At 36.7% G+C, this 24477-nt stretch overlaps 1 protein-coding gene across 7 annotated transcripts; it reads left to right on the forward strand.

The window, feature by feature from the left end:
- Positions 1 to 903: 903 nt before the first annotated feature.
- On the forward strand, positions 904 to 24259 carry LOC121867540. Of its 7 annotated transcripts, none has more exons than XM_042367543.1 (5): positions 904 to 975; positions 4936 to 5058; positions 5709 to 5778; positions 12092 to 14888; positions 22204 to 24259. In XM_042367543.1, the coding sequence occupies exons 4-5, from the start codon at positions 12142 to 12144 to the stop codon at positions 22352 to 22354; spliced, it is 2898 nt and encodes a 965-aa protein (XP_042223477.1). In that variant the 5' UTR covers positions 904 to 975; positions 4936 to 5058; positions 5709 to 5778; positions 12092 to 12141; the 3' UTR covers positions 22355 to 24259. The 7 variants fall into 7 exon arrangements, with proteins under 7 accessions (XP_042223477.1, XP_042223474.1, XP_042223478.1 ...); XM_042367542.1 differs by lacking the exon at positions 904 to 975 and adding an exon at positions 1128 to 1290; XM_042367540.1 differs by lacking the exon at positions 5709 to 5778.
- The last annotated feature ends 218 nt before the right edge of the window (positions 24260 to 24477 follow it).

Genomic DNA, 24477 nt, shown 5'->3' on the forward strand with positions numbered 1-24477 from the left:
TATTTCCTTTCAAGTATAGTTTCTGGGTCACTGCCAACACCTCACAAAGTTCTGATACATTTATCCTTTTTCCAGATCATTGTTCTCGTGTATTTTCATATGTTATCTGCTGAAGTTATGATCGCTAAACGTTCACAGACGTAAATAGTATGACCTTCAAACCACGATCTACACTTAGTCCTACAGTACACTAGTCCGACTCAACTGGACTTTCCCAACCATCCTATATATACCTTGAGTTGTCCTTAATGCTATGAGTATATACAATTACTATTATATAGCCGTACCTGGGTACAATTCAACAAATGATTCAGTAACATTGAGTAGGTGAGTTATCCCTTATCAATGTTTCCCGTTTTCTGATATTCTACAAGCACGGTGGATTTGAATGTTATATAGCGTAATAAGAATTAAAGTTTTTTTTTTTTAGGAATGACTATGATGTGCGCAGTACAATAATTCTGACTTGAATGTTTTTAAGAACAGCATTGGACAGGCCAAGTCCACGATTGGACCCTTCACCGAATCCCGATCCCGTACCCTTCCAGTTTAATTTTTAGAATTTCATGAGGTTAAACGGCCGCCGCCTATAGGCAAAGGCCCGTGATGGACTACGGTCTCAACAACACATCATGAGGGTACGCTGTCGAAACCCTTGGCAAAAATGTAGGTATATACAGTATTGTTGATATTGCCATCTTTACAAGGTTATTATTATTATTATTATTATTATTATTATTATTATTATTATTAGTATTATTATTATAAGTATTAGTATTAGTATTAGTATTAGTATTATTATTATTATTATTATTAGTATTATTATTAGTATTATTATTATTATTATTATTATTATTATTATTATTATTATTAGTAGTAGTAGTAGTAGTAGTAGTAGTTGTTGTTGTTTACTAATCCATATATAGCAGATGCGGCGCAAAGAGCCAAGACTTGGCTTCCATAAGCATTGTCCAGGTAAATTCTTGTACAGTATTTTCTTATACAGAATAATTATGAAACACGATACAAAATACACAAAAAGAATGTATTGCGTTGTTCATAAATATATATTTCATAAATTTCATCATCAGCGGTTTATTTCTCATGTGATAATTGTGTGTGTCAGGCTATAGAGGTTGAATTGCGTAGTGGGAATGGGAAGGTGTTTCTTTCTGTGTGTTTTGGCTGTTCCTTGGTAGAAAGGCTGTTGCTGATAGCCCCAACACAGATATGTTTTCAGTAAACTGTAAAATAGATCACAGTGGTTCAGGAATTACATATAGAGTTCAGGTATGCAAAGAAGGTAGACAGAAAGTCGACCCAACAGAGAATAGTGTAACAAAGGGTGTTAAAAAATATATTTCCTGTAGGATCTTTACTAATGATGAATTTGTTTTCTGTACAAGACGTTATCAGGACCAACCAGGATCCGGACAAAAGCCCCCTAGGACAAAAACAAAAAGGGGTCAATTCATGATAGTACCCATGTTTCGATTTTTCCATAAAAAATACCTTTTTCCTATGGTTCTTTTTGTGATTCAAACAAATCTGACCTTCGTTTCTGGTGCTAACCTAACCAAAACCTGGCTGCTATCCTAAATTGATCCCCCAAAAGGTAAAAATTATAGTTTTGGTCATCCCTGTATTAAGATATCCAAGCCTACCTAATCTAACTGATAAAATTACAAACAATGTTTCTGTAAAATTTGCTTTTAATTGCCCAACTCCACAAAGACAACAAAATTATGTTTTTCCGATGGTTTTTGATGAGTTTTGGACGATTATGACCTCCATATCCACTGGAAATCACTCGTTTCAGAGGGATACACCCCATTTTGTCGTCAATCCACATCGTCACCGACCCAACTCGTCACCAATATCAATTCCGTTTCGTCATCACTAACGGTCGCTGGTATTGGTGACAAAGTGTAAGTTATTATTTTACACGAACAGAAACTACATATCCATACAGACGACTCGAGAAGTATTGTGTTATTATTATACATGAATATTAGTTGTTTAATAAAGAAAACGATTCAAGATTGGTAAATAAACAAAATACAGAACAAATGAAGGTGATTTGGCACGACCACATGAACCACTGAGCAGGGAGATGATTGCAGACATATTAACAATGTTTTTATTTTATTTTTTCGTCATTAATAAATTGTCTGAGTGTTTTTTATTATTTTCTATCACAAGTAACAGTTACTTTCGTGTATATAATGATGGGAATGAACGGGGTGACGAAAGGGGTAAAGCAGTGGTTACGAAACGAGTTAAAATAGTGGTGACGAAGCGGTTTTTTTTTTTTACGGGAATTAGCCCACCCGGGCACAGGCCAAACGACCCACAACAGGGCCTGGGGGGCGAAAAAAAAAGAACAAAGAAATTAAAAATAGAGAACAAAAGGTTATATTGTGTTAATCTATACCACAAAGATGCCTATCATAGCTATCTTACAAACTTGGGGGGGGGGACTCATGGGGAAGCAAGGTTTTGTTTTTTTTGGGTGGGGAGAGGGGGTAAGCAGAATTTGTTGTGAAAAACTAACCTAACCGGTAAATTTTCACTTGTTGCCACTATACAAAATTGAAGTTGAAACTTTTTCCAATGGTTTTTGATGTGTTATGAACTAATTTTACCTTCATTTCTGGTACTAATCAATAGATTCTGAGACTGAATGCAACTATAAAGTTCCAGAGATTCATTTAATGGCAACAAGTGAAATAATACCACCTAACCTAACTTAGTTTTTTTCAGACGATTTTTTAATAATAATTGAGCTGTTTCTCAGTATTCCTTTGTTTCTGGTGAAAATTTCATAGAAAAAAGTGTTTTAAAACTGTGTAAACTACATGATAGGTATATAAAAAAAAATTTGCCAAAAGTTTTGGGGCAATTAAAAGCAATAATACCATATTACTTGTTCAAAGTGGGCAGGGCTTAGAAGTAGAGGGAAAATGTGGGGTAAAATACTGAAAAAAAAACACTAAACAAACTTTTGAAAACCTTACTTAACCTTTAAAAATCCTAAGACTATAAAAACCTTACCTTACGCATGTTTTTGGTGTTTAGTAGATGATGGTGATGTTTTAGGTGCTCAGATGAGGAGCAGTCCATAAACTCAAACGTTTACTTTTATCCTCTTCGCCACTGATCAGCTCGTTAACCGCTTGGCAGGTCAGTCACGTCTGTATTACGCACTGTTGGCAAGTACAGTACTACTGGTCTTGCACTGTTTATCAATTCTTAACATTTATACAAGTTAAGAAAGGTTAACCCTCTTGGCCTCGCACGACGCCATTGTGGTGTCGAACATTAAAGACGAAAAAACTTACACTCAGCCTCATGACGCCAATGTGGTGTTCAATGTGCTATGTTTTCAAATAACTCAAAACTATTCAGTGAACCTGACTGAACTTTGGACGCCATTTGACAGACGTTTTCTTTGTGTGGGTCTTATCACCTTCCCTGAGATGGTCTTGGTCATCGTGTGAGTGGCAGTGCAGCATGAAGCCAGTGTCACTATGGCCATTAGGGTGTGCTGCTTGGCCCTTTAATTATTCCATGAGTTTTTGTGTTATATTATTTTTCCTTATACCATGATATTCTAAATGCCTTGTTCTTTATTTTGGTATATAGTACATATCAATGAACACCATTATACAAGGAAAATGTGAATGGAAATCGAGATGTTACTAAACAATTTCCTACTTTTTCAACTTATACTCGAAAAAAGTGGCTTAAATTTCAAGAATTTTCATTTTTTTTATGGTTTCATACAAATTTTCCTAGAATTTTATGCTAGAAGAGACCCCATTATAATTAATAAAACAATTCCATGGCAGTGAAATGAGCCCTAAAAAAATATATATATTTTTTCAGCGATTTTTTGGCTAAAACCTCCGAGGCTGAGTGTAAGTTTTCATGCACGTATGTGTCTCAGGCTGCGAGGCTGAGACGGTTAATTAAGTTTTCAAAGGTTTTTTTGGTGTTATTTTTAGTATTTTAGCCCACATATTTCCTTCTTCTTCAAAGAACAACCCTCTTTGAACAACTATTATTGAGGGTAATTTTATCAGGTAGAATACTCTAAAAATATATGTTTGTGATGGAAACACTACAGAATAAATTATTTTTTTTCACTTCCTCTTTATGAGACTCAATATATATGTAGGTGTTGGAAACTTCTAAATATTAACCTAACACCCTTCTCACGTGTATCCAGGCCGAGGCTCGAACCCTTGACATATTGGTGAGAGTGATGCTCATTACCACTGTACGACCAGTACCAACCACTACTAAGACTATGAGAAGTTCATATACAAACGCTACTGTATTTCAAGACACCCATAGGAGTCAGCAGGGGTGGGTTGTCCGACAAAAAATTAGAAAACATTTATAATTTGATGAAAGAAAAACAGAATACCTGAAGATTTGCACCCAGTTTATTTCATCTGAGGATTAACTACCCTAATGGTAATCTAAACTAATCCTTTCAAGCAGTGGTAGGGTGGTACAATAAGGTGGGGGTGCATGTTATTAATTACTGTCAAATTTGTCACTAGATTTTGCAGAAAATACTTAAATATTTGCCATTATGTCAACTTTGTCCCGGTGAAAAATCCTGCAGACATTCAGGGCTAAGGGTGAAGGGAGGGAGAAGAGTGCAGTTCAAAGCAGAGAATTTTTATTTACGGTACTTTTATCATCTTTGCCACTGATCGGCTCGTTAGCAGCTTGGGTGGTTGGTCACATCTCTTTTATGCACTGTTGGCAAGTGCTGGGCATGTACTGGCTCCTGAATATATCCTGACAGTAAGTTTATTTATATACTACAAGCATATAAGACTTACTACTGTACTATGATCCTATCAAATCAAACCAGGGAATGTTCACTTACCACAGCTGTTTTATCATTTTCATGGACAGGTGTGTGTGTGTGAGGGACATTATCCTGGTGGACAAGAAGTTACCCCACCATGTGATGATATGATAGAGCTACAAGAGGCGACAAATATACAACTTTTGACTGTCAGCGTTTCAATAATTATGGTGGGTGTTTTTAGATGCAGTTTTGAATGCTGATTACTTTCAGTTCTGTTCATTTTCTTTTGTAAATGCTTAGTTTTCTAGACATAGGCAAGTTAAGATAGAGGTTTGGTTAGGTTAGATTAGCACATGATTTCAGCCATTTTTATATTTTTCCACAACATAATACAGTATCCCCTTATAAAATCAGTGGAAACTGGGCCCTGTATTTCTAAACCCATTTTCAATGAAAAATAGCAAACGGTCGCAATCCAAATAATTACCCAAGAAGCTATAAGCATATGGCTCACAGTAATGGATGGAAGTACAGTATTATTTGTACTGTAAATTAGATTATCTGAAATTAGAAATCACATCTCTTTCCTGCTGAACCACCAGCTTCATCAGGTAAAATACTTCAGATCTCATGAAGATTAGGAACAGTCTCTTATATTTTACTTGGTATTAGTTTACTAGAGTGCATGTCATTATGAGCCACTTAAGGAAAAATTTTATAGAAGTAAACTTGTTTGGAGTACCTACGTAGCCGGGTATATTTAACGAAATAACTTGCTTAGCTCGGTGCCCTGACGTAAGTGTACAGTATAATGCACAGCTGATGTCCACAACTGATACTAAACCTCATTGATATGTCTTTTATGTTTATGGTGTAGGTAATCCTGGAGGAGTTGGCTAACACCAGAAGGCGTTGTTCATTTTTTCACAGATGTTCATATCATTATCGTAAGTATTTTAAAAGAGGCGACATTTACTAGAACCTAATAGAACCTGACCTAACCAAACAACCTAACGAACTTCATAGCTTGGGGGCTCTGTCACCTGACCCCCCACTATATTAAGCATAAAATACTTGTATGAAACCTTCAATAACTCTGCACATATGGGGCTCTGACTTTGCCGAGTCATCCCAAAGTCTGACTTATCGAGGCACTCCCCCTCCTACAAAAATACAACAGTAAAAAATTATCAACCCATATATATCTACATGTAATTACTAAATGTAAAAAAGCACTTACCAGCACTGCAGGCGAAGAATGAAGCATCATAGTAGGTGACACAGATGCATGGTAGGTGACAGAGGCATGGTAGGTGACACAGGCATGGTAGGTGACACAGAGGCATGGTAGGTGACACAGAGGCATGGGAGATGACACAGGCATGGTAGGTGACAGAGGCATGGTAGATGACACAGAGGCATGGTAGGTGACACAGGCATGGTAGGTGATGCAGGTGGCCAGATATACTGAGATTTTCCCAGATAATTGTACATATCTCGGCATATCCCGAGTTATACTAAAACATTCCGAGACCATATCCTTGCCGAGTTATATGAAATTCCGAGTTACCAAATGCCGAGTTTTCGAGGATTTACTTTTTTTTTTATATCTGGTATCCATGAAAATAACTTTGTTGAAGCGTCTTGGTGTAATTTTACTTTTTTGTGGATGTGAGAGTACGCTTGGACTGAACGGGTCGGTTGTAAACAAACTGCGCAGGCAATAACATGCACTGACTCGGCAGAATTTTTGGAGGCGTATCTACGGTAAATAATAATTTTCTTCGCGTATAAAGCACGTAGAGACGTCATTTTAGTGTCATATGATCAGTTTTCACCGTGTTTTACCCACGCAATTTCCCTCGTCATTCATGTCCTGCCCACCACAGGTGATTTATGAACATCGATAGAAAAAGGTAAAATATAAATAAATACTTATAATTAAAATAAAAAGTTGTCGCTTTTTTTTAATACTTACTATGTAGTATAATGATAACATCTGTGGAAAAAATTAACCAAATGGAACAACATCTGGTGTTAGCTATCTCTACTACAGGTATTACCAGGGTATGATTTTACCAATTGGGTTCCTGGTTCCGTGTCTGAATCTGCTACATTTGTTTTTATTTTTGTTTTAAAACAATTAGAAGTGAGGGTTAGGTTAGGTTTAGTTTCCTTTTAAAATTATATTTCAATAAAGATTACTGGAGACCTCAGATACTATACTGTACTTGCATTGTTATTTTATGTGATGATATTGTTGGGTTAAAACAAAGGATTACTAACATAACATAAATGTTGTGAAAGTGGGTACCCGGTTATGTAAGCTCTTCAGAACTTGTTTCTTACCTTTCAAATGTGATTAAAAGTTTGGAGGAATTGTAACTTTACTACTTTTGTTTTCTGAATTTTGCCATGAATATGAACCTTGATGGACTACAAGAGAGCTCAGGCTCTCAACTGACTCAGCCATGTTAATACAGGGACCCCCAAGTTTGCGGATTTTTATTTCACGGTCCTCTATTATTCGCGGATGACACCCTGGATGTTCCATTCTCATGTTTCTTTATGATTTCTTTCTTAGTTTCAAGAGTTATGAGCTTTCTCACTCGCTTTGGACGATTCATTGTTACAATTGTACACTTGTATAACAAAATATTTATACAAATAACTCGTATTTCCACATCAAAAGACGAAATTTCAACAATAACAGTGGTGCACTGGCTACACAATGAGACAAAGATGGCACCTGACGCTCTTGTTGTGGGTCGCAGTACAACAATATTCATGCGCCAGACGAAATAGTCCTGTATTCAGCCACGTTCGTTGTAGGAGTTGCTTTCGTTATAGCATTCTCAATTTTATAGGTAAAACCGTTCGTTATAGGAATATTCGTAGTAGGATCCGTTCGTTATAGCATACCCCACTGTATGTATATGTATATATATATATATATACATATACATATACATACAGTGGTCCCTCGGTTAACGAGCACAATCCGTTCCAGCAGGTTGCTCGTTAACCAAAAAACTCTGTTAACCGAAACCATTGTTTCAATGGGTTTTTGGGTAATTGGTTCCAGCTCACCGAAAATTGCCTAAATTCAACAAAAAATGTAGAAAAGTACACTTACTTTGAGGTGTGTATGTAGAAGGCTCCTGGATGTTGATGATGATGATGGGAATTAGAATGGGGGTGGAGGAGAAGGGAGAAGAGAAGGCATTGGGGTGGAAGAGATGTCACCCCATGGCACCATTTCACCCATAAAATTTTAGTTCTCTTGGTTTAATTCAAGATTATTTTATTTAAATCAACACTGCACTGCATTATATATTGTCAATATGTAAAACAAATTTCAAAATGACCAATAATTTGCTGGAAACACAGAAAAAAAGCATTTAGTTGAAGAGAGTCTCAAGCAAGGTTTTACCTCCACTGAAAACAGAGAGAGACTAATGCCTGTCTGGTGTGTTAACAGGCTGGATGGCACGCCAGAAACTAGTTTCTTTACCTTCAATTATGTTCAATAATTGTTAAAATGACTAAAAAAGTTAATATTAAACTTTTAAAATTATTGAATAGTATAAACTTCTTGATATTTACTAAAATAGTAAGGAATTTAAGCCCTAAAACCGATTACTGTATTGGCAGACTAATACTACAGCTGGTGGACCGCCAAATGCAAGCGAAAACATGTTGAAGTCGGCTCGTAAAAAACTCGTTAATCGAGGGATTGCTCGTTAACCGAAGTTAAGAATCTTATGGAAGGTAAATCGTTAACTGAGTTAACCGAGGGATCTGATATATATATATATATATATATATATATATATATATATATATATATATATATATATATATATATATATATATATATATATATATATATATATATATATATATATATATATATATATATATATATATATATATATACATGATGCAGTATAAATAAATTAATACATATTACAATAGAAAGAATTGCGTAAATACACAAAATAGATATAACACAAGCCTTAGTGTTCAGTGTCCATTCTTCTTGAGATCCAGTAGGTCACGGTCATGCAGGTTTATAATATATACTACAGTACACTGTACTGTATATACCATAAAGCAAGTATCTCTCGCTTAATGAATGGGGTAGGCTCCTTGAAGACCATGTGTGAGGTATATTTTCATATCTCTATATCAGAACAAATGGTAAAAATAGGCTTCAGTTCCCAACGACAAGGAAAACCCAATATTATTCCCCGAAAACATGAAATCGGTTCACAAACAACAACAAAACCTACAGTACTTAAATAATGAAAAATAGCCCCCAAATATTGTAATTTACTACCTAAGACATTTAAAACATTAATAAAATACTATCTATACAGTATTAAAATATACTGGCGGTGTGGCTGCAACACTTGCCCTAGCAATGCAGTCCAGCTGTGATGCTTCCTCTGCCGACCCTTAACAATGGGGCTCCATCCTGCTGTCATTGGCACACAAAGAAATGTTTATACCCTTTATATTTTTGACCTAATGATAGTTTTATTTTATTAATTTTTTTTTTTTTTATATGTATGAAGTTTTTCTTTTATTAATTTATTTAATTTTTCACATATGTATGAAGCATTATGTGTGCATGTAGATGAGTAAATAAGAAAGATAAGAGTATCTACCCAAAATTACGGGTTGAAAAATAACCATAATGTAGTTCTCCTGCTCAGTCTGCTAACTGTCATTGGCAAACAAAGAAATTTTATTCCCTTTATGTTTTTGACCTTATGATATTTATTATTATTTATTATTATTATTGTAAACGCCTTAGTTAAGGACGTTCAGGTGACGGGCAAGTCAAAGGGAATGATTGAAACCCGTCTTTTGACGCATTAAATATTTATTGATGTGGTCAAAACCTGGAGACAACAAGGCGTTCATTAGTATTACATGGTGATCTATCTGATACATAATTAGTTGGTCTCAGACGATTTCATCTTAATTACAATTGATTATTAAGCATAGTGACGTGATACAAAGTTCATAACTCTATTAATCTTAGCTACACTTCATTTCGCATTGTCTTAATTCTCCAGATAAGGCAGAAACGAGTAGGCATAATTAGTCCACAATATTTCAGTACTGAGGGGTATGTCATCACTTTGGCTGTACTTACAAGTGCGGATCAATGCGAACCAGTATGGTGTTCCAAGGGACAATAGTACTGTGTAAATTGTTCCAGCACAAAAACTCGGCCAGAATTGGGAGTTGATGTTTACCACAGAGGGCTGGTGGTTGCATGGTCCTCACAGCATCACTTAAGAAGGCGATCTGCATCATGGAGGCCAGGTGGCCACGCTACCCTTTAAACCATACACTCAGCAGAATCAGAGCATCTTGTTTGTGCAGGCCGCGTGTGGGGAGGGGGGGGGCACGTGGTCGCAGGTTGATAGATTGAATGTTTGTTTGGGTAAGGCAATGCCAGCACTGTAGTTACTGTGTGTGCATGTAAGTGAGTTAAAAAAAAAAGGTGAAGAAAGTTGTAAATATCTACCAGAAATTATGAGTTGAAAAATTACCATAACATAGCTCACACAGTAAGGTAGAATATATCTCTGTGAATCTCTCCAAGATGGCTGCTCAGCTGACTCCCGGTGGGCACACAATATAAATTTTTGCTTGGACCAAAATTCATTAAATAAGAAAGAAGTGTTAAATTAAGAAATTAGTACAGGCGAATTTTTGTTTCTTGTACATTCTTAAAGCGAGGGATATCTTTACTGTGCAACACAACACTATCACTCACAGTTGAGGAAACATGTTTCCTATTAGAGGATTTTCCATTTACTGGTGATTTAGGAGTGCAGTATTGTTAGCCATCATGAATAGTTGGTGGGTGAAAATGTTGAAGATAAATAAAGTGTAAATGCTCAGGCACTAGATCCAAGTACTGTACTGTATTGTACTGTACTATACAGTACAGTAATGGTGGATGCTGACTGATTTTGGTAGGCTCACTGGCTGGCTAGTTAAAAAAATGGATGATTGAAGTTTTGGAATGTTTGAGTCTGGATTATTGAGACCCTTCTGTTTGCTGAGGCCCTTGGGTTTGCTGAGCGGTAAAGTACTGTAAGCCAGGCTTGATCATGTGGCCAGCCGCATTGGCACAGAAAATGAGCGTCACTCTGCCCTTGGCTACCTTGAACCCAGAGGGACGCCTTTCCTGCTTGTTTCTGTGTGTTCTACCAGGCATTGTCTTCAAATATAAATCAGATTCATCAGCATTAAACACTTACTCTGGTCTATAGCCTTTCTCTTCTATTATTTTCTTCAACTAGGTGGGAAATGCACCTACGGCTGTGTGGTCAGCTGATGCAGCCTGCCCAGTCAGCTTCAAATTAATGGCACTAAAATTGGTTCAGTCACTGCACTAGCCCCTTCACCACCTGTTGATTCGTAAAAATGATCATAATGACTTAGCCTTTTCACAAATCACATTGCTGTTGATTGTAACATTTTTGTGGTGCTGGTCCTCAACCCAAATGTTCAGTGCTTTCTCAGTTCTCACTATGTTCCTGTCACAAACAACCTGCACCACTTTAGCACTTGCAGGAGCACTTGCTTGAATAGTATCACAAATTACTTGCTCATTTTTCTTGATATACCGCACTGTGGATTCGTTCACAAGAAACAACCGACCAACTGCGGCAGCACTCATCCCCTCCTTTAACTTATCTAATGATTCAATTTTCTCTGCTAGGGTCATCGCTGACTTTTGCCGTATATGCTTCACTCCACTAGCATCACTAGCACTGATACTAGGCAGTCTTTTAGGGGCCATTTTCACGAAGAAACACAAAAGTTTTGAGAGTATGACACGGGATGCTTGGTCACAGGTACTGGGTGAGGGCAAACAGAGGGAGATGAGACGCTGCGGGTGCATGAGGTGATTCGTTGCACTGCAGGAGAAGACTCGCATGCTAGCTACCCGAGTTGCCAGCTGCTTACCGTGAATCGCCGAAATCGCGAATCGCAAATCCATGAATGGAAAGGGTCTACTGTAGATAACTAGTAATTTTTATCATAAACTAATTTAAACTGCCCTTTTCTCTTTCTAATACCTACTGTACAGTATTGCATTTTTTGACTTATGAGTAAAACTGTCTCATAATTGTTTGTATTGGTTACTTAAGTACTTTAGTTATATATTATTGATCATCCTGCATAATGATATTGTTAATTAAGTAAGATTATTTTAACCCTTTTCAGTGAGTGGATTAGAATAATGTACAAGGATTATCGAGGAGCAGCTGTGCAGGATGGACACTTGTAACATGATTACAAAGAAGATTGGGACCCTCTTAGCCCCCTTCATCCTTACAGTGATGATGCCAACCAATTTACCCTCAAGCAGGATGCCCCGAGGTTTCACACAGGAAGACCTTGAGTTTGGTAAACTTCTTAAGGGTATCTCAAAAATAGGCCAAAATGTTATGATTGATATTGTGCGTACAATGTATTCACATCCAACTGTGAAATCTGAAAGAGGGACGATGCATTTTCGAGTTTATTTAAAGACGGTTTTGAGCTGGAGCTCAGGCAAGGTAAAGTCCAAATTTACAAAATTGGATGAGCCATTTCTTGATGAAAACTTAATGACTCAAGAATTTGATATATCATTTGGCTTTAGAGTGATCACTGAGGTACTTTTTGACGTTTATCCATTGAGTTGTAATTGTAAAGATCAAATCAAGTACCTGAAGACTCTGAGGAATAAAGTAAGCCATAAATACAATGATCCTGATTTAAATTTCGAAACTGAAATTGACCAACTCAAAACATCCCTCAGGGAAATTTATGAAGGTGTTGGTGAAGTTTTGAAAGTAGACTTCACAAAAAATATTGCAAGCATGGAAAGATTTCTTCATGATATCTGTGATTCTCACTTTCGTCAAGATGACATGATAAGTTACGAAGAAGACATTCGAGAATTTAAAGAGAGCAACGAACATAAGTTGACTGTCATTGGCTGTAAAGAATTTAAGGAACAGTACTGTAAATGCAAAGTACTCAATCCATGGACTTGCTTGACCGAACCTAATGCATCAGTTTATAAGCGTGATATTGGTGGAATATTTACACCACTTACAATTAAAGACTCAAACACAGAAATTGATCTGAAAGAGCTTCTGACAGTGAAGAAAAGGATAAATGGTAAATTGAAAGTTCCTAATGCTTTGTTACTCCTTGGTCCAGCTGGCTGTGGCAAGACCTCTATATGTCATTATATTTTGAATGACTGGTATGGAAAAGGAGAGAAAATTGCAGAGTTAAAGAACATTCATTTAGTAATTCTTGTAGAAATGCACAGAGTAAGATCGATGGACCTACAGGAATATCTTATAAAGCAACGTATTTACAAGAGAGACAAAGAAATTGAACCTGAATATATAATTGACTCGGATAAAATAATATCAGTGTTGCAGGGCTTGAATGTACTATTTATCATTGATGGTTATCATGATGGTAATGAAAATTCAAAGTACATAATGGAAGAGATCTTTGCAAAATTTGGTGATCAGCGTATAATTTTAACAACACTCCCCGAATTTTGTGAAACTGCAGCTATTCTGTCTAGAACTTATAGTGTAGAATATCTCTCTGTTGAGATTAATGGCATTGATGGTTGCAGGCTAGAAGAATTTACTGAAAACTTTTCCAAATCAATTGTGGTTGATGAAAGTGACTACAAAAATGAAAGTGAGGAATTTTTGACACTCATAAAAAACAGTACAATTCTGAAAGAATACCTTAAACTTCCTCTCACACTTGCACTTGTAATTTATCTCTGGCGATACGATTGTGACATTCTAAAGAGAGTTAAATGTGCCACAAGCTTATATTTTCAACTCTTCTCACTTTGTCAGAAGAAATTGGTAACATGTTTACATAATCACGAGACAAACAACAACTGTGTCTGGGATCTTATGAAGTGTCTGGGTAAACAAGCTTGGTCCTCACTACAATCACAACAGTCATATGGTAGTTTTCTATCGGGGTATCAAATAAAGGAGATCGAAGAAATGTGTGAGAATCAAAAAATTGATAAAAAACAATTTATGTCTGCATTTCTTCTGAGTGAATTTGATGAGGATAGCAGCCCTGATGAATATAGTTATTCCTTCTTAAACAAAACTCAAATGGACTTCCTTGCTGGTGCATATTTGGTGGATCAAGTGAGAGAAAAGAGAAGTATTTTGAGAAAGATTAGTGAATGGCAGAAGTATCATGAACTCATCTTCTTTTTAACTGGTCATATGGCCAGACAGAAGATATTGGATGATAACATATCAATCATATTTGATTTAATAAATGAAGCAGAGGTTGATGATAAAAATTTTAACTTCTGGTGGAGAATTCTTCTAGAATCATGCCACAATAAAAGTTTACGACGCATTATTTCTGAAGATAAGTTAAGCCAAGATCACTGGGAACTAGATCAGTACCAAGTTGTGTCAGGGCTCAAACTTCTCGCCCACACTCCAGTAGAACTAGAGAGTCTCAAGATTGAGATACCCGGCGATGTTGAGCCTTATGATATTCCAGAATTACTTGTTACGATGCAAGAAATGTGTTGCTATCGTAAGAAACGGAATCCCACAAAAGTAGAATTACACCTTGTGCGACATAATGAATATAGTTGTGATAAACTGTCTGATGACTTTATTGGCGCTCTTTTAAAATGGGGTCGCCTCACACATTTTACTGGCAGCCTCGGAGAGCAAGAGAAGAATAAGGAAACCTTGGTTACCGGTAAATGCTTCAAATTGAAAACTGCCAGTGTCAGAATAACAACTCCCAGAGCCCTCAGCTCTCTAAGTAACAGCTTGTCCAACATATATAAATCTCTCAAGCGCCTTCACATTATCCTCGCCTTCTCCCAAAATTGTGACCCTAAATCACTGCCAAAACTAAAATTTAGTGGTGACTTGGAAATCACTGTGCCAAACCTAAAGGATGAAGACAAGGAGTGGTTAGCAGCAGTTGTCCAGCAAGTGTGTGGTTGGTATGTATAACAATAATTCTCTGTACTGTAGCTCATTGACCTTACTGCACACATAGTTTAATTGACCTCAGAGTCAAGTGTTAATGCTGATAAGTATTTGAGGCACGTATGACCAGAGTGGACAAAATGCCACTATGGTCAAAATCAAGATTTATTCACAAAAGTATAGGGATTTTGCTATTAAGTTAAACTACCCACTCATCATTGCGTGCGGGGCTGGCAGTGAGGGTGGTGGGCGGTAGATCAGAGAGAGGAAAACACCAGAGGTCTCTTTCTTTTCTTTTTTCCCACTCTGGTCGTACAGGCCTCATTATAGATACTTGTACTCAGGGCAATGCTGGATTAAGGTAGGTGGAGGCCCTGAGACAAATATGCTTGTGGAGGCCCTTTCATATAAATTAAATTAAAATATCTTTACTTTTTCCTACCAGCTACACGTACAAGTGTATGTGTTTATGTATGAAAACAAATTTTACGGACTAAATACAGTATTAGTGGTGGCAGGTTAATAATTGAAATATATCATTACAAATTGTGTACTTTATTAATATGTATTAATCCATTTTTTTTTTTTTTTCGGGAATTAGCCCACCCGGGCACAGGTCAAATGACCCACAACAGAGCCTGGGGGGGGCAATAATAAAAAAAAAAAAGAACTGAAAGAAATTGTAAATACAGTCAACCCTCACTTTACGCGGTTAATGTAACCCACAGGGTACCGCGGAAAGTGAGAAACGCGTAAAGTGAATAACATAACATATGGGATTAAATGAAATAGAGACCAGCTGACCCCCAAACTCCACTTTTTCCAACACAATACCTATGTTCTAGTAAAAATAACATCTTAATTTTATGATGGTACATGCACACAATTAATACTTAAGAGAAATAGAGAAATACAGTCGCCAAGTTAATGTCAATTCAAATAATGGACACGACTCCCTCCCCCTCTTCTCACACTACACTGCTGGCTCTTCCCTCTGAGAAATTTTGGGGGGAAAACCAGGTATAGTAATAAATAATACCTCAAACTAAAGTTAGGATAATATAATTGACATTGCTGGATTCCTTGTAAGACCAGGAATATTTTGAATATAAATGTCATATATTTTTCACAAAAGATAACATATTTACTCAGATTAAACATTACATCTAAAATTTGTATGTCTAATGCAAAATCTATGATGTTTATGTTCAAAATGATCATCAAATTGTAAGAATTCCAGCAATGTAAATTATATTCTGGCCGGGTAATTTGTATGAATTTTATGAGCTAAAACAAATATCTTCAGTTAATAAAAAAAAAAAATATTCTTCACGACACTATCTGTCAATCAAAGTACCCCACCTTGCCTCCCCCCCTCTTCCAACCGTGCGGTCAGTCCCAACCCTCCCCCCCACCTCCCACCAATCCTCCCTTCAAGAGAAAGAGTGGGTGAAAAAAATAAATTTTAACATTTTGTATTAAATAATACCTCAGATTAAAGTTAGGATAATATAATTGACATTGCTGGATTCCTTGTAAGACCAGGAATATTTTGAATATAAACGTCATATATTTTGCACAAAAGATAACATACTTACTCAGAGTGAACATTATATCTAAAAATTTTATGTCTAATGCAAAATATATGATGTTTATATTCAAAATGATCATCAAATTGTAAGAATTCCAGCAATGTAAATTATATTCTGGCCGGGTAATTTGTATGAATTTTATGAGCTAAAATAAAAATCTTCAGTTAATAAAAAAAAAATATTCTTCACACGGTAACAGATGGTCGGTCGCCGGTCCCTCCCTCCCTCCCCCCCACCCCCCACCAACGTCCCTACTAGATAAATGTGTGGGAATACCAGACTGTTTACCTTTTTAGTAATAAATAATAAATCAGACTAAAGTTAGGATAATATAATTGACATTGCTGGATTCCTTGTAAGACCAGGAATATTTTGAATATAAATATCATATATTTTGCACAAAAGATAACATATTTACTCAAGAGTAAACATTATATCTAAAATTTGTATGTCTAATGCAAAATCTATGATGTTTATATTCAAAATGATCATCAAATTGTAAGAATTCCAGCAATGTAAATTATATTCTGGCCGGATAATTTGTATGAATTTTATGAGCTAAATAAAAAAATTATACTTCACCCGTGTAAAGGGGTACACCCACCGCGGAATGTGAGCATCCTGGGTTCTGGCAGGGCACCGCGTAAACGTGGAAACGCGGAATGTGGGACCGCGTAAAGTGAGGGTTGACTGTATAGAAAAAAGGTTATACTGTATTAATCTACACCACGAAGATGCCGGAAAACCAGATTTTTAAAGTGAGACAGATTGTAAGAGCATGGAAACACAGAAGAAGGCAGAGCATTCCACAGTTTGGCTGTGTGAGGAAAGAAGGAGGTACTATAACGGGTTATTCTCGTGTGACCGACATCCACGGAGAAACGATGGGCACCGCAGGCAAGACAAACATAATGTACATGAATTAAACTTTTTTTATTTGATATCACATTAACTGTATACAATATTCTAACTTAGGTGCATTGAAACCTTATACAGTGGTCCCTGTATTTCAGTTTGGAAAATGACCTCTCTCTCTCCAGAGCAATTTGTTACCACAAGACTCAAATAGAAGTACGTCTATGTTTGGAAATGTTGAATCTAGTTTCTGATCACAAATTATATTGAATGTGAAGTGTTAAAGGCTCATCTCTTTTTTCTTGCCAGGCAAAAGTTCTCTTACAATATAGCGAAATTGAAGTAATTCTGTAAGAATGTTTCTCACCAGGTCTGATGACCTGTAAGTTTCAGTTACTGTACTTTGACTTATTGTGTTGACTTTTGTGGTTTGGTGTACAGTACAATATTGTAATGACAAGTGTGCAATATACACTGTACAGGGTCTTTTTTATACAACTTACAGTGAAATATTTTATAATGAGGAATTTTCCCCCTAAGAATTAATGAAATTAGGGCTACTATATGTATTCCACCATGTACAATAGTACCCCTTGAAAGCTCAGGATATGTTCCTAGATAGAGAGGTTTCAGCAAATTTTATAGTACAGTGGTCCCTCGGTTAACGAACGGTTCGATTAACAAAATTTCAGTTAACCAATTAGCTCCCATAAGGTTTTTCAGTTCGTTTAACGAAAGCCTTACAAGAAACACGTTTTTTTGTGCACTTCAGCTGATCGGCTAGTCCGCCAATACAGCAATCGGTTGTATGTTTACATTCGTTTCCAGTGGAGTAAATATCAGGAAGGTTGTACACCTTAATATTTTTGCATTTTTTATATTAAAATTATTAGTCATTTTAAAATTTAGTTAACATATTGATAATATAGACAGTACAGGGAACAGTTTTTGTGCACCCATCAGCTGATTGAATCACCCACCAACGCTTCTCAGTTTAACTTTGTTTACAGTTGAGTGAACATCGAGTTTGGGCTCTTGAATATTTTTGCATTTTTACATTAAAATTATTGGTCATTCTGAAATTTAGTTAACATATTGATAATATACAGTGCAGAAATTATTATGAAACATGAAGAAGGCAATAAAACCAATGCACTCTGTAAAGAATATGGCTTGTCATCATCGACTGCCCTACAATCAGCGTTTGATAAGTAAACAAAACTGCCGGGAATACGACATACACACCTCAAAGTAAGTTAAAATACAGTATTCTATTGTGTTTTATTTATTATTGTAAGGTATACTGTACAGTACAGTACTGTATTTAGTTTATATTTAATGTTTTGTTAATTCTATTACCGGTATACAGTACTTTGTATGTATACTTTTCTGTGAGCTGGAACCAATTATCCAATATCCCATTGAAATAATAGATTCGGTTAACGAAATTTTCGGTTAACGAACGACTCTGTGGAACCAACTGTGTTCGTTAATCGAGGGACCACTGTATATGATAAGCCGATACAGGTTGAAACTCTATTCCAGCACCCTTGAGAACTGACCAGTGCCAAACCACAGAAAATGACCCCCAAAAACCCTTAACCAAAGTACAGTCCCCTTCACTAGTGTGTTTACAGAGGCTCGTCATATAAACATTCCACAAATCATTACATTGAGATATATGTTTTAATATTGTTTATATTTGGTTCCATACTATGTTTACTATTGCAAGTTTCCTTCTGTCAAATGTAAACAAAAAACAACACTGCCACACTGCACAATACCTGACTAGCCTCTGTAAATGCACTAGTGAAGGGGACTGTACATAGGAGAATAGGAGAGGTAGCATCATGTGGGTCCTGTGTAAACTCAAGTTGACAACTTTATTTACTTGGCCCTGCCCCATTAGTCATCTGGCTTCCAGAATACATAAAGATTATTAAGATACTGTATTGCTTTTCTTATCCAAATTTATGGGAAGAAACTTACCGGTAATAAATTTGACTTTTTTTTACTTCTGAAATTTGTACAGGAAAGTCTTGAATAACAAGGATTCATATTTAAAACCTTTGTTAATTTAGGGCCTGATTCACTTTCTACTGTTATTTTATTTGTATGTATGACGAAAATAGAATAAAAAATAAAAAATAAATTAAAATTTCATATAAATAATGAATAATTTCCGGTATTTATTATATAAATATAATAAAAAAATAACACGCCTTGCACACGGATGCTGCCGGGCTGGTGAGTGATGGCGCCGCATCACTAACATAAACAGTCACTCCTTTGTAATGATTGTATATCAGACCAGAGCTTACAGCCCAGAGAAGAACAACACATATAACAGTTAGTAGAGGAGCAAGTGTTCACCCACATAGGTTGACCCGCCCTTCGTAATTAAAGTGAGATTATGACCTGAGCCAAAGGGAACCAGAATTCTCACCACCACGCGATCATGACCATTTTAACTCAAGAAACTGCCCTCCAGCCTGCAACACACACCTGAGCAAACACAGCTGTTCAGACCTGCCCAGTTTAGTGTTAATTAAGAGAAGTCATCTGACGGCTTGTGACCTCCAATATAAGGGGCCTGCAGCAACTTCCACGAGGCATTATTATTATAACAGGGAAGGGGCCGACAGATCCTTCCCAGAGACAGACAGGCAGAGACAGAACACAGAGGAGGACAAAGTCCCGCTCATCACTAGTCGAGGTCGGGAGGGAAACTTCCCTCCCCACACCGAGCCCCCAGCTAGCAGAGTCTCCCACAGGAGATATAGTCCAGCACTCATCAGCAGCACCTGTAGACATCCCCCAGCCGTTGGGCCTCCTTCAGGTCACACGTGAGTAATTGTCAGAGCGATCCGTGGGGCAAATTACTTACGGTGGGAAGTGTGTCCATTTCGTGTTTGTATCCGAGAGTCATTGTCTAGTAACGTAAATATAATGATCTATTAATGTGTCCGTACCATTGAGTTAACTAATAAATAGCTGTACTGTACTTGGAATTGGCTTTTAGAAAATTCCCCCTAAGAATATATATTAACAGGTAAAATAACTAATCGGCCACGCTACCAAACTTTCCACACTTTACAATCCTACAACTATAAATTCTTACTTTACTTGTAACTCCTAATTTACCCTCATTACACCTTAGCGAGCATTTTGTTTCCACGTATCTGAACAGGAACACGAGAAAAGCTTCAGGTATCTTGCATGCATTTTTGTGGCCATATTTAACACAAGCAAGAGAGCAAGTGATGATAATGCTGGTTCAAAAGCTAAATGAAAGTGTATAAGCTTAGCCAAGAAACTATAGTATTTACACACTAACCTGGCCCATATGCCACACCCCTCTTCTATACTAATAGCTGATTGGTTCATAGAAAAGTCAAACTAAATGCATTCACAATTGGTAAGCAGACCTGTTATTATCTAAAATAATGTTAAATATCTATACAATGAAAATAAAAATGATTTCAAGGCATTAGCCCTTCAGAGAGGATGTTAGAAAATTGTAAATATCTATCATAAAAGGTCAATATAAATACGCGCTTATATACTCACATTCCGGGGGAGGTAAAGCACTCGGGAACCAAACAGTTATTTGTAGCTATAGACGAGGGTCGTGGCTCATGGGCCAGGTTAGCGTGTAAAGGGTATAGACGTGATAAAATTATATGACAAAAAGTGAGAGGTCTGTGGATATTTTGTGCGCTCTGAGGATGGTGGAATCAACAGTGAAAGATATCCGTAAGAAGCAATGAACTTATTTTCTGAAGTGGATCCATTAATAGAACGAAGCATTAAAATTAACTGGGACGTGAAAAATGCATATGACCTTTACCTATAGATTCAGATTTATGATGAGAAAAAGAAAGCAGTTGTACAAGGTTCAGCTACAGCTACACCATCAAATTCAGCAGCAATAGTTTCAGCATAAACTACAAGTTCAGCAACAGTTTCAGCAACAACTACAGGTTCAGCAACAACTACAGTTTCAACAACAGGTTCAGCAACAGGTTCAGCAACAACTACAGCTTCAGCAACAACTACAGCTTCAGCAACAACTACAGCTTCAATAACAACTACAGCGTCAGCAACAACTACAGCTTCAGCAACAACTACAGCTTCAGCAACAACTACAGCGTCAGCAACAACTACAGGCTCAGCAACAACTACAGGCTCAGCAACAACTACAGCGTCATACCCATGTTCTGTAATACTTTACTATACATAATTAATAGAGTAGTATAAGAATACACAGCTTAAGGTACTACTTCGTGTCCATATTATACACTGTATACAATATATGATTGTGAAATATACAAAAAGTGCTTTACAAAGTTCAATACTGTATACTGTATACACTCGCAATATTCCAAGATATGGTGACACATTCTCGAAATGGTGTAACACATGTGACTCACATGGGACGCGTGGGAGGTTCTGCCTGTCTCTGGTGATTGCCAGGCTAAGCAGTTGAACATGTAACATCACCCATTGATGATACACTCTTGGAATTGTGTAACACATGCGACTCACAGGATTCATAGGAGGTTCTGCCTGTCCCCGGTGATTGCCAGGCTAAGCAGTTGAGCATGTCATGTCCAGAGGATGGTTTGTGTATGGAAGAAGTTATTCTTTGTACATAAAATAATATATATTGTACCAGTAAATAAAAGAAAAACTACTGTGTTGCCATTTGGCAATCCTGTCAATAGTTAATGTTTACTACAGGTATATGTACACTTGATGGTCCAACTGTGCCCCCACACCCCCAGACTACCCTGTTTGGGTCTGGCCCTGGAATAGTCCAGTACAGTCCTCTCATACATGTACTAACTATACTAATAAATGTTTATATTTTATTTTTCAGGAGAAGATGTGAACATTTGACACTGTCAGATAGTGAAGTTACATTCTCAGGAATAACTTGGCTTTTGAATGAGTTGGAAAACTTGTGCAGTCAAAGAATTTCTATACAGACTAATTATGAACCTAGTGACCAAGAGATGAACAGCCTGTAGTGGAAATTTCACCTACAACTACCGTTTGTCGCTGACTAGCCGATCCCTTTTCGGGTTCCCCAGCTAATGCCTCGTGGTCTAAGGTCAGCTACTAGCGACGTCTGACAAAGCGGAGGTCAGCTATCAAGCCATGCCTACCTCCGCTATATAGGACCTCACCTCGCCGTGACCTGCCCTCTTCTACCTACAGTCACGCAGCATTCAACACCACCTCTGAGCTCTCTCTACTCCACGCTTCTAACCACGCAGCAGCTTCCTAGCACCAAGCTGCACTGTACATTCAATATAATATGTGTGCAGAGAACGCATTGTGAGTTTCCTTTCTCCAACCCATCCTGAGTGTGAGACAACATCTCGAAACCCCACAAGCCTATCACGGGAGGAAATGACTATCGGCCATTTTTTTAAACACTCGGGGCAGCAAACCCGAAGAGCAGTCCTGAATGTCGGGTTACTGTTTGGTAACCCGACAAGTGGATTCGTCAAATTCGAATATCAATCCCAAACATCGGGTTACTATTTAGTAACCCGAATGCCGCAACTCAAGAGGGTTGGTACGCCTTATTCAAGATAAATATAAACAAACCAGGTTGATCTGCACGCCAAATTGAAGCAGAAACATGAGTTGTGGAGATAAAAGTTCGTCTTCAAAGGAGAAGGCAGACACCACCACCAATTATGCCAGCATCTGCACCAGCAGGAACACTTAGATCAACTGATCCAACATCAGGATCACCCGTGCCACCAACAGTAGCATCAACATCCAGTCACAGGGGGAAGAGAATGAAGCAAGTGAACAAGAGGAATGAATGCTTCATTGCCATTATTAAGGACAGTACACAAGAACTGAATGGTGCTATATTGGAGGTTTTAAAGGCCTTCATTAGTATGTACAATGCATTATCAGCACAATCTGTGTGTTATATATTTAGAGCAAACATTAGAGTGGTGGACCAGTGGCATGTCAAGAGTGCAGCCATAATTCCACCTCTGGCTGTGGGCAATCAAGTTAAATTATGGAGACTTTACCATCAGTGTCATAAATGATTATTTATAAACTGTGATTTTTTCTATCTCTCTGTTTACTATTTTTCTTAGGCACTTAATGGAGAATATGAAGTATTTTTTATGTTCCAACATTTATGTTCTTTTTTATTCTTTTGTGAAAACAAATACGCAGATTCTTTCAACTTAATTTGTGATATAATGTCAGATACAATAAACAGTACTGTGTATTGTACACTCATACTTATTGGAGAAATTTGATTGTCTTTTTTAATCTGTTTACAGTTTTATTTTTTTTGCACTTAATGGAGATGTAAATCATATTTTGTACTGTCAAACATTTGTTATAATTTTTTGTTCTTTTACTTTTTGTGAACCAAAATAGGTTCAACATATTTTTTGCTAGAATTTCATATACAATATACTGTGTATTATATACTCATACTTATTTGGGAATTTTAATCATTCTTTTATTTCACATTTCTTTTGTACTTTAATTACAATTTCAATACATATACAGTACAGTACAATACTTCTAACATCTTTCAAGAATGATAATTGCTATAACTGTATTTGCAATTTCAAATTAAGTATGATTACTATTATTTTATATACAGGACTGTACAGGTGCTGTGATAAATTTGGTTTTACTGCTTTTTCTTATTTAGAGGAACTAAAATTATTTAGGGATTTCTCTGACTCTTGCAAACTATTTTAGTACTGTACAGTATAGTATCTGTACTGTGATATATTTTTCTATAGTCATGTTTGAATTGAAATATTGTTTCAAGTTGTAATGTGATAATGTTTGGAGGAAATAAAATGTGTTAGTTAAAGCCAAAAAATTTATTGGAAAATAACTTTGATAATAAAATCTATTATCTAAATTTTTTTACCAAACCAATAATGCTTCCATTTGCCCTTACACTTGCTTTACTTTCAAACAAACTACATTATACAAATCAAAACCATGTATCAATTACACCCCTTTCTACATCGATGTAGTTCAGCTGTGTTCCCTCCAGGGCTTCTAACAGGGATACGAGACCCATAAATGCAGCCAAATACACCAGACATCCCTGCAATGGTGTGAAATTCATCTACAAGGTTTTGTATTT

Source organism: Homarus americanus, unplaced genomic scaffold (assembly GCF_018991925.1).
Source record: "Homarus americanus isolate GMGI-L3 unplaced genomic scaffold, GMGI_Hamer_2.0 scaffold23598, whole genome shotgun sequence".
Taxonomy (NCBI): Eukaryota; Metazoa; Arthropoda; class Malacostraca; order Decapoda; family Nephropidae; genus Homarus; species Homarus americanus.